Consider the following 23,650-nt stretch of genomic DNA (forward strand, 5'->3'; position numbering starts at 1 on the left):
ACCTGTAAGTCGACCTGTCTCTTTACCTGTATGTCCCTGTTACGTTCCCCTTTTTGGAATCTAAGGGATGCGGGGAGTAACGTGTTCGTTTTCCGGGGAAAGAGAGAGAGAGAGAGTTTGCGGAGTTTAAACAAAGTTTATTTGATAACTGGCTAGTAAACGAAAACTACCCTCAAGAACCGCTAATCAGAGGGCGACACAAAGTGATGATGGCAACATCTCACACGGCTGCACCAGTGATCCACGCCACGCTCCTCCAACGTCTCTAACCAACGTCTCTGATCATTGATTGGACGCCACGCTCCTCTCCAACGTCTCTAACCAACGTCTCTGATCATTGATTGGACGCCACGCTCCTCTCCAACGTCTCTGATCATTGATTGGACGCAGCTGGCCTCTAGGACCCGAGAGGACACTGCGTGTAATCAGGGAGAGCACAAAAACAACACGGCACATAACAGTCCCCCTGTCTGTCCCACTGTCTGTCCACATGTCTGTCTACCTGTTGTTCTACCCGTCTGTCCACCTGTCTGTCCACATGTCTGTCTACCCGTCTGTCTACCTTCCTGTCCACCTGTCTGTCCCCTTGTCTATCCACCTGTCTCTGTACCTTGTCTTTAGCAGCCTGTCTCGTGTGGTCGTCCATCCAGTTGAGTCGGTCCAGAGCTTCTTTAAACGCTGATCGGATCTCGTTAATCATCTCCTCGGCCTGAGGGAAAGAGAGACAGGAGGTGAGACCTGCACCTGATCCTGGACCACCTGGATCTTTTGATCAGTGTTTGCTCAGGTTTCAGTTCTGTGACTTACGATCTCTTTGCTGTGCTTGTCAAAGGTGGCCTTAACAAAGAGCGCTCCCAGAGCGAAGCCCAGGGTGTCGTCAGTGTTCCCGATACAGGTCTGCCAGCGTGGGGTGCAGGACTGCAACGGACCACAACCAGTTACAGACATTTATTAAAAGTTACAGAAAGTAGCAGACCAGTAAGGACCAAGTACAGACAGCTGGAACCAGTTACCCATAGGTGCCCACACCGGCCCAAAACCAGCTGAGAGCTGGAGGCATGCACATACCAGTTAGAACCTGGTTCATCTCCCCATTAGTACCAGCAGAGGTGGAACCTTCCTGGTTTCCAAAACCAGTTGGAGCCAGTTGATATCAGATAGAGGTAAATAAAACCAATTTCTACTGGCCCATTCATTAGCGTCTCCAGTAGCACGGTGGGGGCGGAAGATTCCTGGAATCCCCAACCAGTTAAAACCAGCATTGAGCCACAAGAACCAATTACAGCCATTTGGAACCACTTAGAGTTAACCAGTTAGAGCCAGTACAACTACAGATACAGCGGACCAGAACAAGTTAGAGTTAGTTGCACACAAGTTAGAACCAATAACAGAAGTAAGAAACCAGTTTCCCCAGTACAGCAGCACAGGCTTAGCTTCCAAAACCAGGTCAGAACCAGCCAAAAAACCCATTACAGCCCAGTGGAAACACCTCAAACTGGTTCCTCCAAGTAGAACCCATTAAAACCAGTAAGAAGCATAAATGGATACAGATAAACCAGTTAAAGTTCCTTCAACAGAACTGGGAGGAGGATTACCGACGTCTGGACTGTAGGAGTAAGTATTTGTACCTGCTACAGGAAGAAGAAATAACTGGGTCAGTAACGGCAGTAGTGTCTGTAGTATTTGTAGCAGTAACAGTAGTAGTACTTGTAGTAGCAGTAGATGTACCTTCTTGGTCCCGTAGAGACTTTCCAGTAGTTTGTCCTGAGCGTTCTCAAAGCGTTGATCCAAACTGGCCACACTCTTCTGAACCAGTGTCCACATCATGTAGTTGTTTAGCAGACTAGGAGACAGACGGGTAGATAGGTGAGACACCTGCTGCCGTCCACCGACACACGGCAGCAGGTGATCCCGGACTCACCTGCGGTCCGTCTTGTTGATGAGGTCAGACACCTGCTGCAGGTACTCTCGGGCGTACAGGACGACGGGTTCGGTGTCGTTGAGGTCCAGAGGAGACAGAGAGTAAGACAGGTAGTCCAACCACTCCACGGACGGAGCCAGCAGCTGGACAACCACAGAAGAAGAAACACAAAAGGCGTTTTTAGGGTTCAAACGGGTTCAATTCAAATCTGAAGGTGATCAATAAACGTTGACCGTTGTTAAAGAGCTGCTGAGCTTCAGGTGAACGCTCGTCCAGGTGAACAGTGACCCGGTAACATGGTGCGCCAGGCCGTCACGTTAGTGTCTCATGATGGCAACAGAATTATATTAAAAACAATTGTGCAACATCAAGTTAATTATGGTATGTATTGCTGTCTATCATCTTGTATATACATATTTAGTCTCTGCAGTAATATTAAACTTGTATTATCAATGAATTAGTAGTTAGGAGGTAACATGTTGGGAATAATAAATATGACACTTTTCCATAGATTGTGTTTTGTACGAGAGACAACCCTGTTCTTTATTAGACAGGAGACAGTGAGACAGGAGACAGTACGACAGGAGACAGTACGACAGTGAGACAGGAGACAGTGAGACAGTACGACAGGAGACAGTACGACAGGAGACAGTACGACAGGAGACAGTACGACAGTGAGACAGGAGACAGTGAGACAGGAGACAGTACGACAGGAGACAGTACGACAGGAGACAGTACGACAGTGAGACAGTACGACAGGAGACAGTGAGACAGGAGACAGTACGACAGGAGACAGTGAGACAGGAGACAGTACGACAGGAGACAGTACGACAGGAGACAGGAGACAGTACGACAGGAGACAGTGAGACAGGAGACAGTACGACAGGAGACAGTACGACAGGAGACAGTACGACAGGAGACAGTACGACAGTGAGACAGTACGACAGTGAGACAGTACGACAGTGAGACAGTACGACAGTGAGACAGGAGACAGTACGACAGGAGACAGTACGACAGTGAGACAGGAGACAGTACGACAGGAGACAGTACGACAGGAGACAGTACGACAGGAGACAGTACGACAGGAGACAGTACGACAGTGAGACAGTACGACAGTGAGACAGGAGACAGTACGACAGGAGACAGTACGACAGGAGACAGTACGACAGTGAGACAGGAGACAGTACGACAGGAGACAGTACGACAGGAGACAGTACGACAGTGAGACAGGAGACAGTACGACAGGAGACAGTGAGACAGTGAGACAGTACGACAGGAGACAGTACGACAGTGAGACAGGAGACAGTACGACAGGAGACAGTACGACAGGAGACAGTACGACAGTGAGACAGGAGACAGTACGACAGGAGACAGTGAGACAGGAGACAGTACGACAGGAGACAGTGAGACAGTGAGACAGGAGACAGGAGACAGTACGACAGGAGACAGTGAGACAGTGAGACAGGAGACAGGAGACAGTACGACAGGAGACAGTACGACAGTGAGACAGGAGACAGTACGACAGGAGACAGTACGACAGGAGACAGTACGACAGGAGACAGGAGACAGTACGACAGTGAGACAGGAGACAGTACGACAGGAGACAGTACGACAGTGAGACAGGCGACAGTAAGACAGGAGACAGTGAGACAGTACGACAGGAGACAGTGACACAGTACGACAGGAGACAGTACGACAGGAGACAGTACGACAGGAGACAGTGAGACAGTGAGACAGGAGACAGGAGACAGTACGACAGGAGACAGTACGACAGTGAGACAGGAGACAGTACGACAGGAGACAGTACGACAGGAGACAGTACGACAGTGAGACAGGAGACAGTGAGACAGGAGACAGTACGACAGGAGACAGTACGACAGGAGACAGTACGACAGTGAGACAGTACGACAGGAGACAGTGAGACAGGAGACAGTACGACAGGAGACAGTGAGACAGGAGACAGTACGACAGGAGACAGTACGACAGGAGACAGGAGACAGTACGACAGGAGACAGTGAGACAGGAGACAGTACGACAGGAGACAGTACGACAGGAGACAGTACGACAGGAGACAGTACGACAGTGAGACAGTACGACAGTGAGACAGTACGACAGTGAGACAGTACGACAGTGAGACAGGAGACAGTACGACAGGAGACAGTACGACAGTGAGACAGGAGACAGTACGACAGGAGACAGTACGACAGGAGACAGTACGACAGGAGACAGTACGACAGGAGACAGTACGACAGTGAGACAGTACGACAGTGAGACAGTACGACAGTGAGACAGGAGACAGTACGACAGGAGACAGTACGACAGGAGACAGTACGACAGTGAGACAGGAGACAGTACGACAGGAGACAGTACGACAGGAGACAGTACGACAGTGAGACAGGAGACAGTACGACAGGAGACAGTGAGACAGTGAGACAGTACGACAGGAGACAGTACGACAGTGAGACAGGAGACAGTACGACAGGAGACAGTACGACAGGAGACAGTACGACAGTGAGACAGGAGACAGTACGACAGGAGACAGTGAGACAGGAGACAGTACGACAGGAGACAGTGAGACAGTGAGACAGGAGACAGGAGACAGTACGACAGGAGACAGTGAGACAGTGAGACAGGAGACAGGAGACAGTACGACAGGAGACAGTACGACAGTGAGACAGGAGACAGTACGACAGGAGACAGTACGACAGGAGACAGTACGACAGGAGACAGGAGACAGTACGACAGTGAGACAGGAGACAGTACGACAGGAGACAGTACGACAGTGAGACAGGCGACAGTAAGACAGGAGACAGTGAGACAGTACGACAGGAGACAGTGACACAGTACGACAGGAGACAGTATGACAGGAGACAGTACGACAGTGAGACAGGAGACAGTACGACAGTGAGACAGGAGACAGTACGACAGGCGACAGTGAGACAGGAGACAGGAGACAGTACGACAGGAGACAGTATGACAGTGAGACAGGAGACAGTACGACAGTGAGACAGGAGACAGTAAGACAGGAGACAGTGAGACAGTATGACAGGAGACAGTGAGACAGTATGACAGGAGACAGTGAGACAGTACGACAGGAGACAGTATTACAGGAGACAGTACTACAGTGAGACAGGAGACAGTGAGACAGTACGACAGGAGACAGGAGACAATACGACAGGAGACAGTGAGACAGTATGACAGTGAGACAGGAGACAGTACGACAGGAGACAGTGAGACAGGAGACAGTACGACAGGAGACAGTGAGACAGTACGACAGTGAGACAGGAGACAATACGACAGGAGACAGTGAGACAGTACGACAGTGAGACAGGAGACAGTACGACAGTGAGACAGTACGACAGGAGACAGGAGACAATACGACAGGAGACAGTGAGACAGTACGACAGTGAGACAGGAGACAGTACGACAGGAGACAGTGAGACAGTACGACAGGAGACAGGAGACAATACGACAGGAGACAGTGAGACAGTGAGACAGGAGACAGGAGACAGTACGACAGGAAACAGTGAGACAGTGAGACAGGAGACAGGAGACAGTACGACAGGAGACAGTACGACAGGAGACAGTACGACAGGAGACAGGAGACAGTACGACAGTGAGACAGGAGACAGTACGACAGGAGACAGTACGACAGTGAGACAGGAGACAGTGAGACAGTACGACAGGAGACAGTGACACAGTACGACAGGAGACAGTATGACAGGAGACAGTACGACAGTGAGACAGGAGACAGTACGACAGTGAGACAGGAGACAGTACGACAGGCGACAGTGAGACAGGAGACAGGAGACAGTACGACAGGAGACAGTATGACAGTGAGACAGGAGACAGTACGACAGTGAGACAGGAGACAGTAAGACAGGAGACAGTGAGACAGTATGACAGGAGACAGTGAGACAGTATGACAGGAGACAGTGAGACAGTACGACAGGAGACAGTATTACAGGAGACAGTACTACAGTGAGACAGGAGACAGTGAGACAGTACGACAGGAGACAGGAGACAATACGACAGGAGACAGTGAGACAGTATGACAGTGAGACAGGAGACAGTACGACAGGAGACAGTGAGACAGGAGACAGTACGACAGGAGACAGTGAGACAGTACGACAGTGAGACAGGAGACAATACGACAGGAGACAGTGAGACAGTACGACAGTGAGACAGGAGACAGTACGACAGTGAGACAGTACGACAGGAGACAGGAGACAATACGACAGGAGACAGTGAGACAGTACGACAGTGAGACAGGAGACAGTACGACAGGAGACAGTACGACAGGAGACAGTGAGACAGGAGACAGTGAGACAGTACGACAGTACGACAGGAGACAGGAGACAATACGACAGGAGACAGTGAGACAGTACGACAGTGAGACAGGAGACAGTACGACAGTGAGACAATACGACAGGAGACAGTGAGACAGTACGACAGTGAGACAGGAGACAGGAGACAGTGAGACAGTACGACAGTGAGACAGGAGACAGTACGACAGGAGACAGTGAGACAGGAGACAGTGAGACAGGAGACAGTGAGACAGTACGACAGTGAGCCAGGAGACAATACGACAGGAGACAGTGAGACAGGAGACAGTGAGACAGGAGACAGTACGACAGTGAGACAGGAGACAGTACGACAGGAGACAGTACGACAGGAGACAGTGAGACAGGAGACAGTGAGACAGTACGACAGGAGACAGTGAGACAGTACGACAGTGAGACAGGAGACAGTACGACAGTGAGACAGTACGACAGGAGACAGGAGACAGTACGACAGGAGACAGTAAGACAGGAGACAGTAAGACAGGAGACAGTGAGACAGGAGACAGTAAGACAGGAGACAGTGAGACAGGAGACAGCAGACAGTGAGACAGGAGACAGTGAGACAGTGAGACAGTAAGACAGGAGACAGGAGACAGTAAGACAGGAGACAGTAAGACAGGAGACAGTGAGACAGTGAGACAGTGAGACAGGAGACAGTAAGACAGGAGACAGTGAGACAGGAGACAGTGAGACAGGAGACAGTACGACAGGAGACAGTGAGACAGTAAGACAGGAGACAGTGAGACAGGAGACAGTGAGACAGTGAGACAGTAAGACAGGAGACAGTGAGACAGGAGACAGTAAGACAGGAGACAGTGAGACAGGAGACAGCAGACAGTGAGACAGGAGACAGTGAGACAGTGAGACAGTAAGACAGGAGACAGTGAGACAGGAGACAGTGAGACAGGAGACAGTAAGACAGGAGACAGAAATGTTGTTGAAGTTGAGTTTTAAATAAAGTTCCAGCTGTTGAACTGAAGACAGATGTTCACACTAGAGGTGACTGTTCTTTAAGATTCAGTTACAGATCAACAAACATCAGAAAAAACATCAGTTATTAAAACAGCATTCTGGGTATCAGGCATTAAACTATTAAAGTAAAATAATTCATAAAGAGGAGGTCACGTGACATGACGGTTAGATTTCAGGTTAAACTACTTTCGAAGACATGAAACCAACAAACAGGAAACGTCAGATACGATCAAACAGCTGATGTTTCTTCACTTCACTGGATTCATGATGGACTTTAAAAGGTTGACTCAGCGTTTCTTTTTTCTGTGTTTATAATGTGAATGGGACGCTCAATCCTGTGAAAGTAGCCGAGTCGTCGTTAGCTCTGCTGTTGGTAAATAACTGGTAAAACACACTGGTTTAGTCAAAGAGGTAAGAGGTTGGTCCGTTCATGGCGGACTCCGCCTCCATAAGAAGACAGCGATCAGCATTATATCACATCCTCCTAAAACCCTTTAAACATGACACACTAATGAAGGTCTGAGCTGACCTGTAGAGGCTCTCACCTCACTGACGTCTCTGTTGTTTGTGTCAACAAACACAAACACAAACAACAAAACAATTTTAAAAAAGGCCGCTGTTTTTTACCACGGGGAGAAAAAAAAAAAGCATAATCTGCAGCGAAGTTTGTTTCTTTGAGGTCTGCCGAGTCCTCATATGATAATTATCTAACCTCCTCCTCTCTTCTCTCCTCTCTCCTCTCTGCAGCGCCTCAAGAGATGCAGGCACATGGCAACGGTTGCCATGGTGCAAAAAACCCTGAAGGACACGAGAGCAGCAGCAGAATGAGAGAGAGATTTTTTAGAAACCTTTATTTTCTTAAAACATGAAAAAAACCATTGCCATGGCAATGAATTCGACCCAAATCAACAAAAACAAAACAAAAAAACAATCAAAACTGTGTTCGCTGTGGCCAACAAGCTCCCCCACTGCCAGGCTGATTCCGCCACTGAACACCCGAACAGCGGCGGGATCCTCACCCCGTGCTGCCTGGTCACATCCGTCAGGCCCATGGTGGCGTTTAGCAGCCGACAGCTCGCGCTGATTGGCTACAAACACCCACAAACAAAGAGCCTAAAACCCCCTAAAAGTGCACACGAACCCCGTGAACCCTTCACACCACACTATCATACCCAACACCACCCAGTGACGCTCCTTCAGCTCCGTACTACTTCCACTCAGAGAGAGAGAGACAGAGAGAGAGAGACTCGTTCTGCCGCCCAGATACAGAACAAAGGAAACAACACAAAACACATGTGAGATCTCATGTCCTTCCTTCTGTCCTTATCTCCTTATCTCCTCATCCTCCCAAAACACCAAAGAAACATGATGACAAAGTTATAAATAAGTGAAGCTGGAGAAATAAAAAGATGTGATGCTCACACAACAGAGCTTTGAGCTAAATGCTAGCATCAGCATGAGAGCTCCTTCTCACATAAAGCTCCGCCCTCACCCGTAGCCCCGCCCTCACCTGTAGCTCAGAGATGGTGACTTTGTGGTAGATCTTCTCCTCGTCCCTCCGCTGGTCCTGAGGGACGGTGATGTTGGCGAGCGCCGTCTCAAAGTCTAGAATCTGCTGCATCTGGACCTGAGTGGACCCCCTCTCCCCCCCCAGCAGGGTCCCCAGCTCCACCATGTAGTCCAGGTAAGCCACCAGCACCTGTGGGCGCATCACATGACGTCATCATGAGTGAGCTCTGTGGTTCAGAGTCCTCTAAAGTAAACCTGAACAGGGTCCTCACCTTCTCATTGGCCGTCCTGTTGAGGTAATAGTCTCTGGATGGCAGGAAGAGCCCTGATTGGTCCAACTGGACACAGGAAACCAACAGGTAAAGAAGTATGGTAAGAAGTAAAAGTCGTAACAAGGTTTCCGTAGGTGAACCTGCGGAAGGATCATTACCGATGATGGAGCCGGTCCGCGGGGACTGAGCAAACAAAGAATAGATGGACAATGGACAAATGGAGCCATTGATCCATGGATAGACAAATGGATAGACTAGAAGAGGTTGGCTTGAAGGTCTCAATTGACAAATGCCAATTTTGCCAGACTGAAGTCTGAACACAGAGGTCACCTGTGGACCAATCAGCTGAGAGAACCAAAACCTACAGATGTTTGTTGTTTATGTCTGTTTAGAGAACATTCTGACCAGCTGGTCCACTCAGTCTGGTTCTGGTTCAGTCTGGTTCTAGGTTAGTGTGGTTCTGATCCAGTCCGGTCCTGGTTTACCTGGATGACGTTGCTGTTGGAGTTCTTAGGATCAGCGTTGACTCCGACACTGAAGAACGGTTGAGCTCTGTAAGGACCAGAGACCGTCTTCAGAACCTCCATGAAGTTCTCCTTCTCCCACGGACCCGTCATGTTCCAGCCTCCGACCTACAGAACCAACAGAGTCCAGATCAGAGGAGTCCAGGTCAATAATAATGATGATAGAAATATAATAAAAGTCAATAATAAATATGAATAAAAAAAAAAATAGTAAAAACAAAAGTACAGTTGACAAATCAACGAGTTCTCTGTATTGAATACATATATATATATACACACATGTATATACACATATATATATATACATATATATATATATATATATATATATATATATATATATATATATATATATATATATATATATATATATATACACATGTATATACATGTATATACATGTATATATATATATCCCTAACCCTTCAACCTAACACTAAACCCTTCAACCTAACCCTAAACCCTTCAACCTAACCCTGAACCCTTCAACCTAACACTAAACCCTTCAACCTAACCCTGAACCCTTCAACCTAACCCTAAACCCTTCAACCTAACCCTGAACCCTTCAACCTAACCCTAAACCCTTCAACCTAACCCTGAACCCTAAACCCTTAAACCTAACCCTAAACCCTTAAACCTAACCCTAAACCCTTCAACCTAACCCTGAACCCTTCAACCTAACCCTGAACCCTTCAACCTAACCCTAAACCCTAAACCCTTAAACCTAACCCTGAACCCTTCAACCTAACCCTAAACCCTTAAACCTAACCCTAAACCCTTCAACCTAACCCTGAACCCTTCAACCTAACCCTGAACCCTTCAACCTAACCCTAAACCCTAAACCCTTAAACCTAACCCTGAACCCTTCAACCTAACCCTAAACCCTTCAACCTAACCCTAAACCCTAAACCCTTAAACCTAACCCTGAACCCTTCAACCTAACCCTAAACCCTAAACCCTTAAACCTAACCCTGAACCCTTCAACCTAACCCTAAACCCTTAAACCTAACCCTGAACCATTCAACCTAACCCTAAACCCTTCAACCTAACCCTAAACCCTTCAACCTAACCCTAAACCCTTCAACCTAACCCTGAACCCTTCAACCTAACCCTGAACCCTTCAACCTAACCCTAAACCCTTCAACCTAACACTAAAACCTTCAACCTAACCCTAAACCCTTCAACCTAACCCTGAACCCTAAACCCTTAAACCTAACCCTAAACCCTTAAACCTAACCCTAAACCCTTCAACCTAACCCTGAACCCTTCAACCTAACCCTGAACCCTTCAACCTAACCCTAAACCCTAAACCCTTAAACCTAACCCTGAACCCCTCAACCTAACCCTAAACCCTAAACCCTTAAACCTAACCCTGAACCCTTCAACCTAACCCTAAACCCTAAACCCTTAAACCTAACCCTAAACCCTTCAACCTAACCCTGAACCCTTCAACCTAACCCTGAACCCTTCAACCTAACCCTAAACCCTAAACCCTTCAACCTAACCCTGAACCCTTCAACCTAACCCTGAACCCTTCAACCTAACCCTAAACCCTAAACCCTTAAACCTAACCCTGAACCCTTCAACCTAACCCTAAACCCTAAACCCTTAAACCTAACCCTGAACCCTTCAACCTAACCCTAAACCCTAAACCCTTAAACCCTAACCCTTCAACCTAACCCTGAACCCTTCAACCTAACCCTGAACCCTTCAACCTAACCCTAAACCCTAAACCCTTAAACCTAACCCTGAACCCTTCAACCTAACCCTAAACCCTAAACCCTTAAACCTAACCCTGAACCCTTCAACCTAACCCTAAACCCTTCAACCTAACCCTAAACCCTTCAACCTAACCCTGAACCCTTCAACCTAACCCTGAACCCTTCAACCTAACCCTGAACCCTTCAACCTAACCCTAAACCCTTCAACCTAACCCTGAACCCTTCAACCTAACCCTGAACCCTTCAACCTAACCCTAAACCCTTCAACCTAACCCTGAACCCTTCAACCTAACCCTGAACCCTTCAACCTAACCCTAAACCCTTCAACCTAACCCTAAACCCTTCAACCTAACCCTGAACCCTTCAACCTAACCCTGAACCCTTCAACCTAACACTAAACCCTTCAACCTAACCCTGAACCCTTCAACCTAACCCTAAACCCTTCAACCTAACCCTGAACCCTTCAACCTAACCCTGAACCCTTCAACCTAACCCTAAACCCTTCAACCTAACCCTGAACCCTTCAACCTAACACTAAACCCTTCAACCTAACCCTGAACCCTTCAACCCAACCATAACTGACTATAATCAGTTTCGGCGTGAAGAGATCAAAATAACACTTAACTTTGTGCCCATATTGACGAGCCGTACTTTAAAGTAAAACAATGATTCAAAATTTAAAACGTAGACAAACCGCTGCACTTTATTTGCGCAAAGCCGCCGCTGTTCCCACCTCTCTCCTACGGCGCTCATTACAATTATGCAAATTTCTTACTTCTTACTGGAACTAAAACACACGGATGTACTGAACAACCGTGAGATTAAACTCTTTCTTAACAAAGAAAGGAGGATGCACTTTGTCTTTAAATAGTGAACAGCAGCTCTGGTAATTTAAATGCGTTTGTTTTTACATCTGCAGTAGCTTTAATATGCTTGTTTGTACAGCTTGTTTTTATGAAGATGGATTTTTGTTTGGTTTTATATGTGATAGGAACCATTGTTATGTCCAATGTTGCTCTGGGGACATATTTAGCCTGTGCACAGCAACAAGAAGTCTATATACTCCGCGCAAGTGTTAAAGTTAAAGTGTTAAAGTTAAAGTGTTAAAGTTAAAGTGTTAAAGTTAATGTGTTAAAGTTAAAGTGTTAAAGTTAATGTGTTAAAGTTAAAGTGTTTAAGTTTAAGTGTTTAAGTTTAAGTGTTAAAGTTTAAGTGTTTAAGTTTAAGAGTTAAAGTTTAAGTGTTTAAGTTTAAGAGTTAAAGTTGAAGTGTTAAAGTTTAAGTGTTAAAGTTAAAGTGTTTCAGTAAAGCTTAAGTTTAAGTGATCATCTTTGAAGATTCATGTGTTTTCATGTGGACTTATTTTCCCTCTCGGTGTTGATAAATGAATGAATCCGTCAGTAAGAAGAGCTCAGGTGTTGTGTATTTCCTGGAGGAGTGATCGTAGCGTTGCTGTCTTCATGAGTCTGGTGTATGTTGTTCCTCTGATGTGAGGAACATCTGATTGGTCCGTGCTCTTCAGTGTGCGGTGGAATACGTGTTTTAGCGCCGCAGTTTTTTTAATGCATTGTGCGTTAACGACGCAGCTTGCCGTCATGCTCGTATTCATGTAACGTTATCTGCACTCTGCATTAGTGTGTCGACAGGTGTTGAGCTTCATTTTTACACCAAACAAATAATAACTAATAACCTTTATCTGTGGCGTCATGAGGACAGCAGTGAAGGCTGCTGCATAGATCTATGTTTGGTAAACAACGATTGATAGAGTTCAATGAGAGGGAGCAGAACTCTTCTTCTTCTTCTGATCGTGATGCTGTTGAACCAGAGCGATGCGGTGACCGTGGTGACGAGGTTTTGGAGAGGTTACCTTGGCGATGAGGTCCACCAGAGGCTGAACCCCGAGCTCCTCGATCCTCTGAGTGTTGAGACACGACAGGTAGTACGCCTGCGTCTTCTTCGCCGCTTCACTGCTGCTGTTGAATGTCCCGTTCTCTGGAGAGAGACAGCGTCATGTTACTGTGTGAAACCCGTCTGTCTCTCTCTACCCGTCTGTCTCTCTCTACCACCCGTCTGTCTCTCTCTACCACCCGTCTGTCTCACTCTACCCGTCTGTCTCTCTCTACCACCCGTCTGTCTCGCTCTACCACCCGTCTGTCTCGCTCTACCACCCGTCTGTCTCGCTCTACCACCCGTCTGTCTCTCTCCCCACCCGTCTGTCTCTCTCTACCCGTCTGTCTCGCTCTACCACCCGTCTGTCTCGCTCTACCACCCGTCTGTCTCGCTCTACCACCCGTCTGTCTCTCTCTACCACCCGTCTGTCTCGCTCTACCACCCGTCTGTCTCTCTCTACCACCCGTCTGTCTCTCTCTACCACCCGTCTGTCTCTCTCTACCACCCGTCTGTCTCGCTCTACCACCCGTCTGTCTCGCTCTACCACCCGTCTGTCTCTCTCTACCACCCGTCTGTCTCTCTCTACCACCCGTCTGTCTCTCTCTACCACCCGTCTGTCTCGCTCTACCACCCGTCTGTCTCTCTCCCCACCCGTCTGTCTCTCTCTACCCGTCTGTCTCGCTCTACCACCCGTCTGTCTCGCTCTACCACCCGTCTGTCTCGCTCTACCACCCGTCTGTCTCTCTCTACCACCCGTCTGTCTCGCTCTACCACCCGTCTGTCTCGCTCTACCACCCGTCTGTCTCTCTCTACCCGTCTGTCTCTCTCTACCACCCGTCTGTCTCGCTCTACCACCCGTCTGTCTCGCTCTACCACCCGTCTGTCTCGCTCTACCACCCGTCTGTCTCGCTCTACCACCCGTCTGTCTCGCTCTACCACCCGTCTGTCTCTCTCTACCACCCGTCTGTCTCGCTCTACCACCCGTCTGTCTCGCTCTACCACCCGTCTGTCTCTCTCTACCCGTCTGTCTCTCTCTACCACCCGTCTGTCTCGCTCTACCACCCGTCTGTCTCTCTCTACCACCCGTCTGTCTCTCTCTACCACCCGTCTGTCTCACTCTACCCGTCTGTCTCTCTCTACCACCCGTCTGTCTCTCTCTACCACCCGTCTGTCTCGCTCTACCACCCGTCTGTCTCTCTCTACCACCCGTCTGTCTCGCTCTACCACCCGTCTGTCTCTCTCCCCACCCGTCTGTCTCTCTCTACCCGTCTGTCTCGCTCTACCACCCGTCTGTCTCGCTCTACCACCCGTCTGTCTCGCTCTACCACCCGTCTGTCTCTCTCTACCACCCGTCTGTCTCGCTCTACCACCCGTCTGTCTCTCTCTACCACCCGTCTGTCTCGCTCTACCACCCGTCTGTCTCTCTCTACCACCCGTCTGTCTCGCTCTACCACCCGTCTGTCTCGCTCTACCACCCGTCTGTCTCTCTCTACCACCCGTCTGTCTCTCTCTACCACCCGTCTGTCTCTCTCTACCACCCGTCTGTCTCGCTCTACCACCCGTCTGTCTCGCTCTACCACCCGTCTGTCTCTCTCCCCACCCGTCTGTCTCTCTCTACCCGTCTGTCTCGCTCTACCACCCGTCTGTCTCGCTCTACCACCCGTCTGTCTCGCTCTACCACCCGTCTGTCTCTCTCTACCACCCGTCTGTCTCGCTCTACCACCCGTCTGTCTCGCTCTACCACCCGTCTGTCTCTCTCTACCCGTCTGTCTCTCTCTACCACCCGTCTGTCTCGCTCTACCACCCGTCTGTCTCGCTCTACCACCCGTCTGTCTCGCTCTACCACCCGTCTGTCTCGCTCTACCACCCGTCTGTCTCTCTCTACCACCCGTCTGTCTCGCTCTACCACCCGTCTGTCTCTCTCTACCACCCGTCTGTCTCGCTCTACCACCCGTCTGTCTCTCTCTACCACCCGTCTGTCTCGCTCTACCACCCGTCTGTCTCGCTCTACCACCCGTCTGTCTCTCTCTACCCGTCTGTCTCTCTCTACCACCCGTCTGTCTCGCTCTACCACCCGTCTGTCTCGCTCTACCACCCGTCTGTCTCGCTCTACCACCCGTCTGTCTCGCTCTACCACCCGTCTGTCTCTCTCTACCACCCGTCTGTCTCGCTCTACCACCCGTCTGTCTCTCTACCACCCGTCTGTCTCGCTCTACCACCCGTCTGTCTCTCTCTACCACCCGTCTGTCTCTCTCTACCACCTGTCTCTCTCTCTCTACCACCTGTCTGTCTCCACCCCACCCCGTCTCTCTCCCCACCTGTCTCCCCCCGTCTCACCGAGCAGGTGTTTGAGTAGAGCCTGGTTCTGCTCCCAGATGCTGTTGAACGTGGACCACCTGGACCGTCCGTCCGGTAGCGGGTTCTTCCTCATCCAGCCTCCACAGGCGTACTGGTAGAAGTCGCTGCACGGGTCGGCGCTGCGGTCCATCGCCTCCACCATCTGACTCGCCACCGTGACGCACGCCTCCGACAGGCACAGGCCCCGCCCACTGTCTGCACCACATTATGGGACATCAACATAAACTGAGAGAGTGAAGCTGAACTGAAGCTGCAGGAAGTGTTTTAAATGTTAGAATAGACTTTAATATAGTGATACATGAGAAGGAAACAAGCAGTTAAGGACAAAGGAGGCTGGGAAGGGAGGGACGAGGTAGGAAAGGATAAGAGAGGAAAGGAGAGGGAGTATATGAGGAGAGAAGAAGGACTTAGGGAAGGATGGGTGTGGGCAGGAAAGAAAAGGGATCGGGAGGCAGAAGAGGAAAGGGCGAGGTAAAGGAAAGGAAAGGAAGAAGGAAAGGAAAAGGAAATAAGAGGCAGAGAAGGAGGGTGGGGTGAGAAAGAGGGGACAAGAAGGACAAGATAAAGAAACTAAAATGAAAGAAGAATGTAGAGAAGGAGAGGAAGAAGTAGGCCAGGAATGAAAAGAAAAGACAGAGGAAAGGAAAGACAGAAAGAAAAGAGAGAAGGCACAACAACCGATGGTAGGAAAGGAAAGTGGTGATTAGGGTAGGAAACGATAAGACGGAGAGGAGAGGTGGGAAAGGGAAGAAAGGGAGGGAGATAAAGGAGTTCGAGGAGAAATGAAGGAGGTAGAAAAGGTGAAGTAGGATGTGTTGTTTGTTACCTGAGCTCATTCCTAGACCCAGGACCAGCAGGCAGGCCAGCAGAGCCAGCAGGGCAGCCAGCAGCAGGACCGACAGCAGAACCTCCAGCTGAGTCCTCGTTCCTAGGATGTCCACGCCCCCTTTACGGAAACCAACCTGAGAGAGAGAGACCACAACGACAGTCTGAGGACCAAAACCAGCTGGACCAGAACCTCCTGCTGGTTGGTTTTGAGCTCTAAACGAAACCCTAGGAGCACCCTGAGGCCTCTGTGGGGGGTATGTTGGAAATCCTGGTGGAGCAAGATCCCAGTGAGGGTCTCACTGAACCTCCTGTTGTTCTGTTTTGGACTGTGTCCTCCCCACCTGTCTCCCTCTCCACCTGTCTCTCTCTCCAAGTGTCTCTTTCTACCCATCCCCCTCTCTTACTGTCTCCCTCTCCACCTGTCTCCCTCCCACTGCGTCTTCCTCCTGGATCTCAAGGTGCCCCCCTGAGCCTAAATCCTAGGAGCGCCCTGAGACCTCTGTGGGGGGTATGTTGGAAATCCTGGTGGAGCCCGATCCCGACGAGGGTCTCACTGAACCTCCTCCAGCAGCTCTGAGCTGAGTTTCTACCTGGCACTAGTCCAGACCCCCTGCTGCTCCTCTCTTTGTGGGAGGGGGACCCACACGAGGTGGCCTCCTGCTGGGCTTCAGTCTGAGACCCCCCCAAAGTCTGGCTCTCGGAGAAGGCTCTGATCCTGTATTTAAATCTCTCTGAGTTCGGGACTTCACCTGGGACCAGTTATATGAGGGATTGAAGAAGATTTCCGATATAAAAGTCTGAAAAACAAAACGTCTCCTTTATTTGTGATTCCGTGTGTTTGTTGCGTTTACTGACCTCCACTTTGTCAGGAGATGAGGCCGCCTCAGCTGGAGCGTCCGACACCTCATCCTCCTCCAACGTAGCTCGCTTATAGTTGGACATCTGCAGAGAGACAGAGAGAGAGAGACAGAGAAACAGGAAGACACAGAGAGAGACAGAGAGACAGACAGACAGACAGAGAAACAGGAAGACACAGAGAGAGACAGAGAGACAGACAGACAGACAGACAGAGAAACAGGAAGACACAGCGAGAGAGAGACAGACAGAGAGACAGACAGAGAAACAGGAAGACACAGAGAGAGAGAGAGAGAGAGACAGAGAAACAGAGAGACAGAGAGACAGACAGACAGAGAAAGACAAATGCAGATAAATTAGACAACTCTGGATAAATCTAATCTGCAGGAGGGAAACAGAACAGAACCTGCTTCATGTGATCATCAATCTTTATAAATATAAAGAGTTTAACGCCAGCCTGTCCAGGTCTGAGCTGAGACAGAGTCCAGATCCTCCATGATCCTCAACAGAGAAAGATTTAAATACTAGATGAACCAGAACCCAGAGATTCTGAGTTATAATACAGACGACAAAAATATACTTTGCTACTTTACTGTCTGTCTATCTATCTGTCCCCCACTTTAGTCCACTTCAAGAAATGAATCCAAAAATATTTGAATAACGTAATTTAGCCTAAACCTAACTTAGCAGTTTTGTTGTCTAAACCTAACTAGGTAGTTTTGTTGTCTCAACCTAACTAAGTAACATTGTTGTCTAAACCTAACTCAGTAGTTTTGTTGTCTAAAGCTAACTAAGTAGTTTTGTTGTCTTAACCTAACTAAGTAGTTTAGTTGTCTCAACCTAAGTAGTTTTGTTGTCTCAACCTAACTAAGTAGCATTGTTGTCTAAAGCTAACTAAGTAGTTTTGTTGTCTTAACCTAACTAAGTAGTTTAGTTGTCTCAACCTAAGTAGTTTTGTTGTCTCAACCTAACTAAGTAGCATTGTTGTCTAAAGCTAACTAAGTAGTTTTGTTGTCTCAACCTAACTAAGTAGTTTTGTTGTCTAAACCTAACTAAGTAGTTTAGTTGTCTCAACCTAAGTAGTTTTGTTGTCTCAACCTAACTAAGTAGCATTGTTGTCTAAAGCTAACTAAGTAGTTTTGTTGTCTCAACCTAACTAAGTAGTTTAGTTGTCTCAACCTAACTAAGTAGCTTTGTTGCCTCAACCGAACTAAGTAGCATTGTTGTCTAAAGCTAACTAAGTAGTTTTGTTGTCTCAACCTAACTAAGTAGTTTTGTTGTCTCAACCGAACTAAGTAGCATTGTTGTCTAAAGCTAACTAAGTAGTTTTGTTGTCTAAACCTAACTCAGTAGTTTTGTTGTCTAAAGCTAACTAAGTAGCTTTGTTGTCTCAACCTAACTAAGTAGTTTAGTTGTTTCTACTTCCTGTTTGTCTCTGGATGAGACGTCTACATGACAGCAGTTAAACTGTTCACTGAACTCTTGTATTGATTGCTCTTCCTCTCTGTATTTATTATTCATTGTTGCTGTTTGAAAGCTAAAACAGGCCTCTGGGACTCCACAGCTTCACCACAGACATCTGAGCTTGTGATTCTCGCTGCCTACACAGTCAGACAGGACGTCGGTGGTTTGATTCCCAGAGCTGCTGTATCGTAAATCAACTCCTCCTCTCCTTTGATTGGCTGTTAAATACCAACACATTTACACAGTACACGTAGAGAAGTGATATCATTGTTTGTTCATATATCAGTGTGTGTACTTTGTGTTAAACTATTATTTCGCCATCGCCATCTTGTTTCTTTACAACCAGTGAACAGGAAGTGACCATATCTGGACTGAGGAGGAGTGACGTAGAGACGCCGTATACGTCTCTGGCAGCGACCTGTCAATCAGCGTGTAGCCCCGCCCTAAAGCATCCCCTGCTTTATGGTCTGTGTGACTCTAAATGGACCATAATGTACTAAATGAACATCATGCTGTATTGAAGAAGACTTGAAACTAGAGATTGAGACATAAACTCATGTTTACAATGTTTACTGAGGGAATAAATCAAGAGAGAAGTAGAGTCATTTTCTATAGACTTCTATACAACCAGAGGAGTCGCCCCCTGGTGGTCACTAGAGAGAATGCAGCGTTAAAGACACTTTAAAGGACCAGAGGTTTTCTCCTGGATTAAACGAACAGGTGCTTTTGGTTTACCCGAGGACAGAGCCAGGCTAGCTGTTTCCACCTGTTCCGAGTCTTTATGCTAAGCTAACCGGCTGTAGCTTCACATTCAGTGTAGAGACACGAGAGAGTGGAACCAATCTGAACATCTGACTCTCAGAGAGAAAAGAGAATTTATTTAATGTATCTGTTCTGTCATTCCTTCTGTTCTCTTATTGATTATTGGTCTGCATATTGTTTTCTGGTTCTTTGTGTTGAAACTCTACAGGTTCATGTGACAGAAGAAGAAACCAGAGGAGGCTCAGCATGAGGAGGTATTTAACGGAGAACAAATAAATCTGCACTTCCTTTGTTTACGCTGAGCTCTCCCTCTCTGGAGACCCTACAGTCAGTCAGTCAGTCAGTCAGTCAGTCAGTCAGTCAGTCAGTCAGTCAGTCAGTCAGTCAGTCAGTCAGTCAGTCAGTCAGTCAGTCAGTCAGTCAGTCAGTCAGTCAGTCAGTCACACACTCTCTCTCTCTCTCTCTCTCTCTCTCTCTCTCTCTCTCTCTCTCTCTCTCTCTCTCTCTCTCTCTCTCTCTCTCTCTCTCTCTCTCTCTCTCTCTCTCTCTCTCTCTCTCTCTCTCTCTCTCTCTCTCTCTCTCTCTCTGTTCTCTTTAATTGATGACGCACACAGAGGGGGAGAGAGGGGGGAGTGGGCGAGCGGCGTTGCTAGGAGACGGGAGTGTGTGTTATATATCTCTGTAGAGGGTGATGTCACCGTGTGTGTGTGTGTGTAATTAGATAATGTGTGTGAATCATCTACATTCTGCTCTGATGGAGTTCACTGCAGTTTATATAACATCTGTCTGTCTGATTTGTCCCTCCTGAGCCTCCGACCTCTGACCTCAGACCTCCAGAACAACAAGAGGAGACCACCTCTCTGACTCCACTACGCTAGCTTAGCTTAGCACAAAGACTGGAAGCAGGGCAACCTGCTAGCATAGCGCTGTCAAACATAAACACAGCCCTTTGTTTTAACATTCTGATGACCTCAGCACCTGAAGGTCATCACCACGACAACCTCCTCCCGTTACCGTGGGCAACGTCATCAGACACAGCTCCGCTGCGACCGCTGATCCCCCACCCATAAACCTCAACATAACACCTCCCCCCATCAGACCAGTAGTCCTGGACTAGGGCTGGGCGGTATGACCAAAAATCCATATCACGGTATTTCTTTCCGCCTCAATGCAGCGTACCTCAGGGCACTGAAACCAGTCCGAGTCCTGTACCCAACATCTGAGATCACTGAAACCAGTCCGAGTCCTATACCCAACATCTGAGACCACTGAAACCAGTCCGAGACCTGGACCCAACATCTGAGACCACTGAAACCAGTCCGAGTCCTGGACCCAACATCTGAGACCACTGAAACCAGTCCGAGTCCTGGACCCAACATCTGAGACCACTGAAACCAGTCCGAGTCCTGGACCCTCTGAGTTTCTCAGATGGAAACTGGGCGTCTTAAGACAGGAAGTCACAGAGCTGCAGACAGGAAACAGTAAACCCTGCTCCCCCCCCCCCCCCCCCCCACACACACACACAGAGAATGAAACAAAAGGAAAACATCTAGAGTTGTTGGTCTGTGATGAAGAGTAAAGTCTCTTTAAGCTTCTTTAACGTCTCTTTGGACATTTAAATCCTAAAAGGCCTTGAGAGGAGAAACTAAAGAACACATTGTGATCTCCTGGTCCCCGGACCGCAGGTTGAGAACCAGTGACCTCAACTGCTGTACTTGAGTATTTCCATTCTATGTAACTTCATACTTCTCCAAATATTGGACTTTTTACTGATACATGTAATTTAAAGTTGTATTCCACATGTACAAGTACACTCTACGTTCTCATGTTCTTCTACGAGTTTTAGGTAGAAGAACGTAGAGTCAGAATGTGGAGCAAGAACGTGGAGCAAGAACGTGGAGCAAGAACGTAGAGCCAGAACGTGGAGCAAGAACGTGGAGCAAGAACGTAGAGTCAGAATGTGGAGCAAGAACGTGGAGCAAGAACGTGGAGCAAGAACGTAGAGCCAGAACGTGGAGCAAGAACGTGGAGCAAGACCGTGGAGCAAGACCGTGGAGTAAGAATGTAGAGCAAGAACGTAGAGCAAGAACGTGGAGCAAGAACGTGGAGCAAGAACGTAGAGCAAGAACGTGGAGCAAGAACGTGGAGCAAGAACGTGGAGCAAGAACGTAGAGCAAGAACGTAGAGCAAGAACGTAGAGCAAGAACGTGGAGCAAGAACGTAAACGTAGAGCAAGAACGTGGAGCAAGACCGTGGAGCAAGAACGTGGAGCAAGAACGTAGAGCAAGAACGTAGAGCAAGAACGTGGAGCAAGAACGTGGAGCAAGAACGTGGAGCAAGAACGTGGAGCAAGAACGTAGAGCAAGAACGTGGAGCAAGAACGTGGAGCAAGAACGTAGAGCAAGAACGTGGAGCAAGAACGTAGAGCAAGAACGTGGAGCAAGAACGTAGAGCAAGAACGTGGAGCAAGACCGTGGAGCAAGAACGTGGAGTAAGAACGTGTTGCACGTGTTGCACGTATCCAGCCCATATTAAAGAAACCTAACTTAGATCCAGCTTTGCCCATGAACTACAGGCCCATATCAAAACTGCCTTTCCTGTCCAAAACTTTAGAGAAAGTGGTGGCCAACCAACGTACTGCTGCACTGGAGAGGCACAATATGTACGACAAGTTCCAGTCTGGGTTTCGTAAGCAGCACTCTCCTGAAACCGCTCTCCTGAGGGTTTCAAATGACATTCTCATGTGTGCTGATGCAGGTGACTGCTCTGTGTTAGTTCTTCTGGATCTCAGTTCTGCATTTGACACTGTAGACCATGACATCCTGATTAAGAGGCTACGTGATTGGGTGGGCATATCTGGCATAGCGTTAGACTGGTTTACATCTTACCTCAGTGACAGAAGTTTCAATGTCTCTGTTGGTGATTTTGTGTCTGTTACCTCTCCACTGTCTTGTGGTGTACCGCAGGGCTCGGTTCTGGGGCCTCTGTTATTTTCCCTTTATCTGTTTATCTGTTACCTTTGGGAAGCTATAATGTGTCCTATCATTTATATGCAGACGATATCCAACTCCATCTGTCATTCAATCCCAGCGAGGCATTCACATTAACTCGGCTCCTGGACTGTGTCAATGCCATCAGAGACTGGACGGCAGAAAACTGCTTACAACTCAATGACTCTAAGACGGAGGTCCTAGTTATTGCTCCAGAGGAGTTTGTCCCCATGATCAGGCAGATTATTAGTCCACTCTCCTCTGCTGCCCATTGCAACCTGTGTAATCTTGGGATTTTCTTTGATCGCTCCATGTCATTTGACCCTCATGTTAAGCAGCTGTCCAGGTCATGTTTCTTCCATCTAAGAAATATCAGTAAACTGAGATCTGTAGTATCAACACCTGAATTAGAAATGATCATACACACATTTATCTCTTCACGCATTGACTACTGCAACTCACTTTTCACATCACTCAGTGTATCTGCTCTTAACCGTCTGCAGGTCATCCAAAACGCTGCCGCCAGATTACTCACCAGGACAAACCGACGGTCTCACATCACCCCCGTACTCCGATCTCTCCACTGGCTCCCTGTAGCATCTAGGATACACTTCAACATTCTCACCATCACTTACAGAGCACTTCACGGTCAGGCTCCGGCTTATGTAGCTGATCTACTTCACCCCTATTCACCCGCCCGCACTCTCAGGTCAAACGCTCGAGGTCTTCTGTCCCACGCACATGATTTAAGACCCGTGGTGACCGAGCCTTTGAGGCAGTGGCCCCGTGGTGACCGAGCCTTTGAGGCAGTGGCCCCGTGGTGACCGAGCCTTTGAGGCAGTGGCCCCGAGGCTCTGGAATGCTCTGCCTGCAACTCTGCGCCTCGCAGATACTGTGGATACTTTTAAAAGCCAGCTCAAAACCCACCTGTTTAGGCTGGCGTTTGTGTAAAAGTAAACCCATGTCCTAGACCTGCTCTTAAAATGTGTTTTACATTTTTATTTTATTTTTATTTTATTCTTTAACATTTTTTATTCACTCTGTGTAGATAATTTATTGACCCTAGGGTCACATTGTGTTTTTTATGCTTTTAAATGTCTGCACTGTTAAGCACTTTGTGATAGTACTGTCTGTAAATAAAATTCATTCATTCATTAAAACCAGCTGCAACCAGCAGACGACAGCCGGTGCTTCACACAGAGTCACACAGACCATACAGCAGGGGATGCTTTAGGGCGGGG

General features: G+C 48.2%; 1 protein-coding gene across 1 annotated transcript in view; it reads right to left on the bottom strand.

Annotated features, from left to right (window-relative positions):
- Positions 1–23,650, bottom strand: part of ece2b (endothelin converting enzyme 2b) — a 36,845-nt gene that overhangs the window by 7,352 nt on the left and 5,843 nt on the right. The window contains exons 2-12 of the mRNA XM_079272645.1: positions 17,194–17,280; positions 16,337–16,472; positions 15,490–15,705; positions 13,130–13,254; positions 9,503–9,649; positions 9,018–9,083; positions 8,747–8,935; positions 1,922–2,064; positions 1,729–1,843; positions 808–918; positions 611–709 (exon numbers count right to left, since the gene is read on the bottom strand). Of these exons, the coding sequence (XP_079128771.1) occupies positions 611–709; positions 808–918; positions 1,729–1,843; positions 1,922–2,064; positions 8,747–8,935; positions 9,018–9,083; positions 9,503–9,649; positions 13,130–13,254; positions 15,490–15,705; positions 16,337–16,472; positions 17,194–17,280 (1,434 nt within the window). The remainder of the gene's footprint in view (positions 1–610; positions 710–807; positions 919–1,728; positions 1,844–1,921; positions 2,065–8,746; positions 8,936–9,017; positions 9,084–9,502; positions 9,650–13,129; positions 13,255–15,489; positions 15,706–16,336; positions 16,473–17,193; positions 17,281–23,650) is intronic.

This window comes from Melanostigma gelatinosum (assembly GCF_949748355.1).
Source record: "Melanostigma gelatinosum genome assembly, chromosome: 7".
Lineage (NCBI taxonomy): Eukaryota > Metazoa > Chordata > Actinopteri > Perciformes > Zoarcidae > Melanostigma > Melanostigma gelatinosum.